Consider the following 11,294-nt stretch of genomic DNA (forward strand, 5'->3'; position numbering starts at 1 on the left):
ATTGAAGATTGGAAGCAGAATTGAATTTGAACCGCAAATCAAGTGCTTTGCACACACCTGGTAAAGCTGGCCTCGGTGTTGCTCATGTCACTCGGTTGGGCGTGCGGGTGTGACGTTGCGAGTTCAAAGGCTGCTACGTTATTCATGTCCAAGCAGAGCCTACAACTGCTGCCACACAAATTACCTATGGACATTAATACACGATGGAATGTCACTTGTACAGAAAATGTGCAGAAAACGGCATTATTGAAGTGCAGTCCAGATGTGTAAACACTGCAATCAAACAATTACCATCATGTAGGACTTTTAGCCAAACACGTTTATGCTGTATGGGAAAAAAGCGTTTATGCTGTACTGGAAAAAAGCGTTATCTTTTCAAGTGACCAAATTCTACACAAGGACTAAAAAAAACTTATATTGTCATGTAGTACAAGTATTTTAGCATGTTCACGAGAGAGAAAGAGAGCGCAACATCCACCACGTAATCAATATAAAATAATACTGTTGCATACATCACGTGCACAAATCACGCCATGGACATTACATTAAGATGCCTACTGGTTTAAAAAGGCCTACATTAAAAGAAGATGGCCAAATGAGAACTTATTTGTCATAAACTATAGTAAAATTGACCATCAAGATCTGCAATGTAAATACTGTGAAATTCTGTAGGGGAAAACCAGTCAGTAGAGTTTACTATTTTCCATTTATATATTAACAAATATTTTGCAGTGTTTGCATGCTCATTGCATAGAATTCAATATAAACTAATATAAAACTATTGCATATTGTTCAATTTGCTGCTCATCGTGTTTGATTGTCAATGCAACCCTCTTCTCCCACTCTTCACAACCTTATAGCAACACCGCAGGAGAAATACCAGCACAGGTTTCCAGTATCCACAGTTTCAGGTGCTGCAAATCTTGTATCTTCAAGATGAAATTCCCAATAACTTTGATGTGTCAAATGACCCTCTTCCTATTGAAAAAACAAAAGTTGGGTCCAAGATGGCCGACTTCAAAATGGCCACCATGGTCACCACCCATCTTGAAAAGTTTGCCCCCTCACAAATACATATGTGCCACAAACAGGACGTTAATATCGCAAACCATTCCCATTTTATTAAGGTGTATTCATATAAATGGCCCACCCTGTTTAATCAAAGTAAGATATATGAAAAAAGAGTGAAGCATGAGCACACATTGCTTTGCATCTTATAAACACAACCAAGCCTTAAAAATACACTGTGGACCACCCCTTTAAGATGTTAGATGCGTAACACTTAAGTAAAGTTAGAGTAGTATTTTATTTGAACTACTGGCTTTTTACCTGCCTATTATTGAGATATTAACTGTTTATAGTAAGTATAAGGTATCATTTGGTTTTACATACCTAATTCTTGCCAATGGGGTGGCACGCAGTGGGTAGAGATGTCGCCTCACAGCAAGAAGGTCGCTGGATTGAGCCCCAGCTGGGTCAGTTGGCATTTCTGTGTGGAGTTTGCATATTCTCTCACATGGGTTGCTCTGGTATCCCCCACAGTCCAAACACATGCACTATAGGTGAGTTGGGTTAGCTAAATTATCTGTAGTGTATGTGTGTATGTACTGGTCCACCAGGTTGGGGGTTGAGCATTGGGCTAATGACCCACCTCGTAAAAATTAGATGTTATGAAACACCTACATGGTGTGGCTAAATATCAACTTTAATATAATATGGCCCTGTGAGTAAGTAAGACTAAGTAAGAAATCCTGCCCAATACCTAAACCCAACTACTACCTTAGTAGTAAACAATAGTTAGTAGTAAACAATGGTTTGTTAACAGCACAAATTTTGACTTAATATAAAGTGTTCCCCTTATATGTGATGTATTTGAACTAAAATGAACAAACAATGAGCAATAGATTTATTACAGATTACATTTATTATCACCTTCGCTAATGTTAGTTATTGGCTGTAAAGTCACTTATTTATGTTCACTCACTCTGTGCATTAACTAATGTTAACAAGCACAACATTTAATAATGTGTTAATAAATTAACTAAATGCACAGTTTAGTTCCAGCCCTATTTCGACACACCCAATTAAAATAATTGAGTTTTAGCCTTGTTTGAAACCTGTTGAAGCAGGGTTGGATCTAAACTTTGCAGGGCAGCGGCCCTCCAGGAACTGATTTTGACACCCCTGATGTATACCAATGATCTTTGATTATTGTCATAGTATTATTCAATTGGTACTTTTTTATCATAATAAAATTTCCTCACTTTTCATTTATATTTGTCTGTAATTCTGATTAGTTTCAGTATTTATTTATTTATATATTTTATTTTGAAGTGAAATGTGAGCCTGGTAGAGTTTTTTTATTTCATTACTCATCGTTTACATTTGTAATTCTGATTAGTCTCAATATTTATTTTAACTTTACCATAGGTTTTTAAAAAAAAACATGTTTATTTACCCTAAAACTTATCCTCAAAACATGCCTCTCTTTTTTTATACACAGTTAAAGTGAAATTTATTAGCCCCTCTTTGGATTTTTTTTTTTCTTTTTTAAATGTTTTAACCATGATGTTTAACAGAGCAAGGACATTTTCACAGTATGCCTGATAATATTTTTTTTCTTCTGGAGAAAGTCTTATTTGTTTTATTTCGGCTAGAATAAAAAGATAAAATAAATCAGTTATTAGAAATGACTTATTAAAACTATTATGTTTAGAAATGTGTTGAAAAAGTCTTCTCTCTGTTAAACAGAAATTGGGGAAAACAGAGGGGCCTAATAATTCTGACTTCAACTGTATACTTTTTTTTATTTTGAACTGAAATGTGAGCCTGATAGATTCACCCAGAGTTCTGGAAGTGTTTGGACAGTGTTGATATACCTTATTAGTCATTGCGGTGCAATATTTTGTCCTAGAGCGCCACCCTCAGTTGAAGAAAACCCTTCGGAGGCCTGAGAAGCTGGCAGTGTTGTTTCAGCCGGTCAACGGCTCCCTGCAGGCACTTTTCAGCTGGCAGGTTTCACCCGAGAGCTCCGGTCAGACACCAGGCACTGGATTCCAGTTCTCCTGGGTCAAAGTGTCCAGTGGCAGCAGCAGCAACGGCTCACTGATCTCACAAACACATGTCCTGCCACCGGTGAGAACCACAAACACAACTGACCACTGCAATACACCAGTTTCAACAGATAGATCATATATAAAAGTGACAGAATGTCAAAGATACCTTTTTATATTCACCTCCACAATGAAAAAAAAAATATTTTTTAAAATGTATTTCTATCATTTTTAATCACAAATTACTTTTTCATTTAAATCTTATAATCTGGATTTTTATTCTCAAAATTGTAAGTAAAGCAAATGTAGGCTACTAAGATGTGTAAACTACTGGGATATTTTTATTACAAATTTATGTTTATTTATCCATTTAAATTTTATTATCTGTATTTTATTCTCAGAATTAAGCAATTATTTTTTCAGAAATTAGTTCAAAAGTTAGTTCACAATTATGTCCACACAAAACATTTTACTAAATATTGCATCTTACAGTTTTGACTTAGGATTTATTGATTTAATTGATGGATGATTTTAAAGGGACTATTATGAAATGTTTAGTTTTTGTTACATTGGCTTATTCGTTGCTGTATTTAATAGGAATTTATTTTCATAGTGAAATAAAACCCTTAAAAATTTAATTGTACTGTTTTTTAATCACACAAAATGATTTCTTTTATTCATTTTTATTCTCAGAATTGCATTTTAAGTTGAAAACCTGAAACTGTGAGTTAAATTGTACTTTGAGAAAATAGGGCAGAACTGTAAGATAAAAACTCACAAATTCTGGCCCGTCTCTTAATTCCCAGTTAGAAACTCAGTGTACGAATCAGATTATGTCTTGCAATTTGTACCTATTCTCATGACCATAAGTTTACATATCATAATTCTGTGGATGACGTAATAATTGCAACTTGTACAGTAAAACCTAAATTGTAAGATTTTATCTTTCAGTTCTGAGGAAAATGTACATTTAAATCTAACAATTCATAATTTTCTTATCTCAGAGAAATTAGAACAAAATAAAATGAGTATAGTAGGAAATCATGTAAACTTTTAATTATGCAACTCTATAAAAAAATCATCAAACAGTTGAAGGTATTATGATATGCTCTCCTGCTGGGAAATTATAATTCTTTTCAAATATTTCCTAAGCGATGTTTAACAGAGCAGGCAAATGTTTACAGCATCTTATATTATATTTTTCTTCTGGTGAAAGTCTTATTCGTTTTACATTTGGCTGGAATAAAAACTATATATTTTGTGATCAATATTATTAGCCCCTTAAGAATTCTTTTCAGTTGTCTACAGAACAAGCCACTGTTGTCCAGTGACTGCCTAATTACCCTTATTTGCCTATTAATCTAATTAACCTAGTTTAGCATTTAAAAGGACAGTTACCCCAAACATGAAAATGCTGTCAAAACATTTACCCACCCCTCACTCTTCACAAACCTGTTTAAGATTTTTTTTTCTGTTGAACACTAAAGACGATATTTTTAAAAACGCTGAACACCTGAAATCATTGACCTCCATTGATTTGTTTTTAATACTATGGAAGTCAATGTTTACAGGTTTCTAACATGTTTCAAAATGTCTTCCTTCAAAAAAGTCAGGTTTATAACCACTTGAAGGCGAGCAAACAGTGAGTGAATTTGAATATTTGGTGAACTGTCCCTTTAAATTGCACTTTAAGCTGAATATAAGTAGGATGTCTTGTGAAAAAAAGCCAAATTGTATGTACTTTCATATTTACTTTCATAGTACTTTTTTAATGTTAAATGAGTTATATAGTTAGAATAATTTAGTAATCATCATTTCAATTTCAATATATTTAAAGGATGAGACCTTGAGATGCAACATCTCATTTTCAAAGGGCTCCCAAAAAGAATACACCAACCCTTTTCTTTACATTCAAAAACAATCAATGGACAATAAATTAGATTAGTCAGGAGAGAACCAAATAATATACAAATACACACACATACATATACACACATATTTTGACATACATATGTATATATATACACAAACTGTACATAAACGTATACAATAAAAAAACTAATAAATAATAAATTATATTGGTCAAACACCCCAAAAAAAACAGCTTCATTGTAAATAAAGAAAACATAATTCAGTTTAGATACTGGATTCCATACGAAATTCCTATTTTAAACTTTAAAAAGCAAATGGATGAGCTAGAAATAGAGAAATGCCATCAGTTATGCTAAACTGTGTGTGAATGAGTGAATGTTTTGTCCTACAGGATCAGATGTCTCTCACTGTAGATGCGCTTCAGCCGTCAAGTGTGTACAGAGTTCAGGTGCAGGTTCTGTCTGAAGCGGGAAATGGACCGTCAGTGGCCAAAACCCTCCATACTCCTGCTTTAAACACCACCATCCACTGAGGTAAAAATCTGGCAATGCTCTACACTGCATGTCAAAATATTCAGCAGATTTCCATATTTTTGTCATTCAAGTTTTCATTTTTGGGGTGGCACGATGGCTCAGTGGTTAGCACTGTGTCTTCACAGCAAGAAGGTTGCTGGTTTGAGTCCAGGGGTCGGTCAGTTGGCATTTCTGTGTGGCGTTTGCATATTCTCCCCGTGTTGGCATGGGTTTCCTCCGGGTGCTCTGCTTTTCCCCACAGTCCAAACACATGCACTATAGGGGAATTGAATGCACTAAATTGGTTGTAGTGTATTAGTGTGTGTGCGTGTGTGTGTGTGTGTGTGTGTGTGTGTGTGTGTGTGTGTGTGTGTGTGTGTGTGTGTGTGTGTGTGTGTGTGTGTGTGTGTGTGCGTGTGTGTGTGTGTGCGTGCATGTGCGTGTGTGTGTGTGTGTGTGTGTGTGTGCGCGTGCGTGCGTGCGTGCGTGCACGTGCGTACGTGCGTGCATGTGTGTGAATGAGTGTGGATGCGTGTTTCCCAGTACTGGATTTTAGGTGGAAGGGCATCCGCTGAGTAAAACATATGCTGGAATAGTTGGTAGTTCATTCCGCTGTGGCAACCCCTGAAACAGAGACTAAGCAAAATGAAAGAATAAATGTTTTGTTTTTTTATTTTTCCCTGTTTATTCATGCTTTTGAATTGAATTATGAGATCTTGATCTTTCTTGCACCAACTTTTAACCTTGAAAAGTGTTTGTAATAGTTTGCAGTGCTATATTGTCCGGGTTGGTGTTGTTTATTATGCTACAGAAACCTTGTAATAAACTGCCTGTACATTTTCCCTTATTTTATAGACTTATTTCTCTATAAATTATTTCTTATACAATATATTATATATTATATTATTAAAATGTCAATAAAAGTCACTTTGTTAAACTGTAAAATTGAATTTTCAACATCCAAAGTCGACAGATCAACATCCCATAATGCAATTCACAACCGTAAATAAACGGATAACACTTGTGAATCATAAAATACAACAACTGTTCATGTATAAAATACTCCAAATGCAATTTTACAGAAATGACATTCAAGGTTACAGGTTACATTTGTGTCATAAATATGACATAAAAAGAGTAAATATTAAAATGTTGAAATGATGAAAATAATAAGATGAAAACTCATAATTAATGGAATAAAAAATAATGACTTTATTATCTAATCATTTTGATTTAATTAGCACTTATACATTTTTCTTATACGTTATAGTCATGTCATTTTGCTTTTGTGCATCATTTTTTTATTTTTACCTCTTAATTTTGACCTTTAATCTCATACATTTTACTATATCATTAAAAATACTTATATGAAATGAGCTTTCCACACAAACTCTTAACCATTGTGTGCTGTTGGGTCGTTTTCATCCACTCTGCGGTGATGATGAGACTAAATTTGGCCATAACTTTCTCTGTGTTTCAGCAAATGAAAAGATTTTTTGTATCAAATATTATTTTGACACATATTTTAGAAAATTGATTTGGAATTTTTTTTAAAAACTCAGGAATATTCATTCTTTCTTTCATTTTCTTAGTCCTTTTATTAATTTGGGGTCGGCACAGCGGAATGAACCACCAACTTATCCAGCATATGTTTTACGCAGCGGATGCCCTTCCAGCTGCACTCAGGAATATACTGTGGGCAAATTTACTATCATTTTGTTGTGTTCGTGGCTGTTTTTGACTTCAGTTATAAGCTGTCGCCTCACAGCAAGAAGGTTGCTGGTTCGAGCCTTGGCTGGGTCATTTGGCGTTTATGTGTGGAGCATGCATGTTCTCCCTGCGTTCGCGTGGGTTTCCTCAGAGTACTGCGGTTTTCCCCACAAGTCCAAAGACATGCGGGACAGGTGAATTGGGTAGGCTAAATTGTCCGTAGTGTATGTGTGTGAATGAATGTGTATGGATATTTCCCAGAGATGGGTTGCAGCTGGAAGGGCATCCGCTGCGTAAAACATGTGCTGGATAAATTGCCGGTTCATTCCGCTGTGGAAACCCCGGATTAATAAAGGGACTAAGCCGAAAAGAAAATGAATGAATGAATGAATGATTACAAAGATGCGCCACCATATAATCATGCATTCTTGATCTTGATCTTATTGGGAAAGGGTACAACTTGTCATTTTGACTGTTGATCATCAGTTGCAGTGAAAAAAAAGCTTAGTTTCTAACTTTTATATGAATTTGTATACACTATATTGCGTGTGTTTGTGTGTGTGTGAGAGGAGGGTCTTTGCACACACCTTAAAATTTCTGAGAAAATCTAAACAAGCCTCTCAGCTCTCAGAACACAGTAAACATAGTAAGTGTGTTTATGCACACACACAATAATCTGCTGTTTTACTCTATAGAACCCCTTATAATCGCCAGAAACTTCATTGCATAGGCTTATTTAAAGGGTTAATGCTGCCAACTGATGATCAAAAGTAAAAATGAAACATCATTAAAATGAAATTATATGAAACATGAAACAAATTATACCTCTGGAAAACCACCGACATTCAAGAATGCATGATTATATGCTGTCATGGCTTTGCAATGAAAAAATTTCCTTATAATGGAAGTCAATGGGGCTAAAACAGCCACCAACATATCGAAAGGTAGTCAGTTTGAACAATACAAGTGTGTAAGTGATGTAGTTACACATGTTATATGTACTTACTAGTAATTGCAATGAATTATGCATAGTTTCATGTAACTAACCCAAAACCATAACCTACATTTCTTGCTATTTGTTAGTGTTGTTATTTGTTTTTTGTTTTTTTTTATGCAGATGGATGAAAGATGTGAGGAACAGTGATAATATGCTCATGATGTTTCTAATTTCAACGAATTCTAAATCTCCTAAATGACTATGATGAAAGCGCTCTTCATCCTGTCTGTTCTCTGTTGTGATCGAGACGGTGTGACGGGATAAGGCCACGCCCACCAGACCCACTGATCACTGAAGATAATGACAGTGTACTGTAACATATGAACATTGAATATCCAGACCATGTTTTCTTATGTACAAATGTGTAGCACTGATGTATGTAGTAGTTGCATAGTTATGTGTCGTGTTACTTTCTTGACATTTATGTTTGTACTCAATGGGCCTCATTTATGAAACACAAGCAGTATGAATTTCTGTCTCAATTGATTTGTAGTCATTTTATGCTCATGTTTCATTAATAAAGACTGTATTTTTATATAATAACTGTAATAATTATATACAGTCAAAGTAAAAATTATTAGCCCTGCAGTGGGCTTTTTTTCAGAATATTTACTAAATTATGTTTAACGGAGCAAGGAATTTTTCACAGTATTACCTATATATTTTTTTTCTTTTGGAGAAAGTCTTATTCGTTTTAATTGGGCTAGAATAAAAGTCAAAGTTTTTAATTCTTTTAAACCCATATTAGTATTATTAGCCCCCTTAAGGGATATTTACTTTGGATTGTCTACAGAACAAACAACTGTTATATAATGACTTGCCTAATTACCCTAACTTGCCTAATTCACATAGTTAAGCCTTTAAATGTCACCTTAAGCTGAACACTAGTATCTTGAAAAATATCTAGTCAAATATTATTCACTGTCATCATGGCAAAGATAAAAGAAAATTAGTTATTAGAAATTAGTTAATAAAACTATTATGTTTAGAAATGTGTTGGAAAAAATCTGTTAAACAGGAATTAGGGAAAAATATATACAGGGGGGCAAAATTATTAGCTCTCCTGTGAAATTTTAATTATTTAAAAAAAAAATTGTGTTGATTTACAGAAAGAAGATTTTGTTCAACACATTTTTTAACATATTAGTTTTACTAACAAATTTTTAATAACTGGTATCTTTTGTCTTTGCCATGGTGACAGTAATACTATACTATTTTTCTACTTATTTTGCAAGATAGTATTGAGCTTAAAGAATAATTTAAAGGCTTAACTAAGATAAAGTAAAATTGTTTTTCAAAGAATTAAAACTGCTTTTATTCCAGCCAAACTAAAAGAAATAAGACTTTCTCCAGAAGTAAAAAAAAATATTACACTGTAAAAAGTTATTAATAGGGCCAGACATTTTTTGCTAAATAGTTTTGTAAAAAAAAAAAAATATGCAGATTTATGCTGAATGATTTTGGAAGTGTCGTAACTAAAAACTGAATATATGTCATTAAACAATAATACTTTTTTACATTAATGTATACAATGCAAATCCAATTAGATCCACTTCTTTGGTAAACTCTTTCGGCAAGATACACTGCATGTTTTGGATGTCTCCTTTGTCTGTTACACCAGTTACAGTTCTTTTAGTCTCTGCTAATGAGATGTTGAGAATTGGTGTGCAGGGCTTGTGGTCCTCCAGGAACATGGTTGAGAAACACTGTACTAAACGACACAAAAAATTACAATATTTTTGTATTGTAAATAAATCACATAAATATTTTCATATTAGTAAATAATATTACTGAAATGAGTTCAAAACTGAATAAATCTATATTTACACACATTTACACAAGTAAATAAATAAACTAAACGACGGGCTACAAATCTGTGGATTTCTGCACACGCAGATTTCGTGTAGGCCTAGCAATTTTTTTTACTTTACTTTAAAAAAAGTAAGAAAACTCAATGCCTTAAAAGCAACAAATTGTTTTTACATTAAAAAGTGTTTAAATCTATTGTAACTTGGAATTATTGAGTTGACTTAATTTAATTTTCATGATTATGCACATAGTTTATTTACTTAATCATTTTAAGGCAACAGGTTTACTCAAAATTTTAAGTAAAGTCAACTTTAAAAGCAATGGGTTTACTAATTTTTGAGGTTTTAAGGGAAGGTAAAGCAATCGCTTTTTACAGTGTATAGGAAATAATTGGAAAAAATCCTTGATATGTTAAACATCTCTTGGAAAATAGTTGAAAAGCATTAAAACTTTCACAGGGGAGTGAATCATTTTGACTTTATATATATGCTTTGTTATATTATATAAAACTATATGTGGTTTTTATTAAACACTTAATGTAAATATTACTTTTACTACATCTCTAAACAGTTTTTTTTTTTTAAATAAATCTGGTTGGCACGGGGTGATCTGAAAATGGCCATTTTTGAACAACAGCATGTCTGATTTTATTAAGGTGAATGTAATTCATTAATCTGGAGCAGAAGGAGTTTAATGCTAAACTTTCTATGAGCAATAGTGAGAAATGTCAGTGCCTTATACTGTATCAGTTATATCAGGCTAGATGGGACTGCTGGGGAAATTGCTGCTTTAACAGGCCAATGTTTTCAGACATAAATGCTTTTGAAAGATGTATGATTGTACAATAAAGCTTGTGCTTTTGTGCTTTGTAAATATTGAATTTGATGTATTATCTGTGGTTTGTCATTGCTAATAAACTAAAAAGCTCCATATTTTTGTTCATAACTATTTGTGTCCAGAATGACAATCTAAATCTCTTTTCCACTATGAGGTACGGTATGGTTTGGCTTTTCCACTGCAGGTTTGTACCACTTAACCCTCCTGTACAGTTGTCTTATAATTCTGTATACAGTGTTCCACTGATCGGTACAGTACAGCACGGTAGTTTCAGTCGATGTCATTTTCGCTCGAGAAAATGTGTCATTCACGTATCATATGAGAAGCACTTCTCACAAAACAGATGCTTTATACACATAAGTACTTCCGTATACATGTTTAATATTAACTTTTCTATGAACATGAGTTGATTATAACTGCAGATCAATGACTGCAATTAGCCTACTGTAACATCAGCAATTATATAAAATAAATAAATAAACAAATATGAACACATACAGACCC

At 33.6% G+C, this 11,294-nt stretch overlaps 1 protein-coding gene across 1 annotated transcript in view; it reads left to right on the forward strand.

Moving 5' to 3' along the window:
* anos1b (anosmin 1b) overlaps positions 1-10,883 on the forward strand; it is a 189,199-nt gene extending 178,316 nt beyond the window's left edge. Inside the window, exons 12-14 of the mRNA XM_056447647.1 lie at positions 2,915-3,135; positions 5,317-5,458; positions 8,265-10,883. Of these exons, the coding sequence (XP_056303622.1) occupies positions 2,915-3,135; positions 5,317-5,457 (362 nt within the window). The 3' untranslated portion in view covers position 5,458; positions 8,265-10,883. The remainder of the gene's footprint in view (positions 1-2,914; positions 3,136-5,316; positions 5,459-8,264) is intronic.
* The last annotated feature ends 411 nt before the right edge of the window (positions 10,884-11,294 follow it).

The sequence above is a fragment of the Danio aesculapii genome, chromosome 22 (genome assembly GCF_903798145.1).
Source record: "Danio aesculapii chromosome 22, fDanAes4.1, whole genome shotgun sequence".
Classification (NCBI taxonomy): Eukaryota; Metazoa; Chordata; class Actinopteri; order Cypriniformes; family Danionidae; genus Danio; species Danio aesculapii.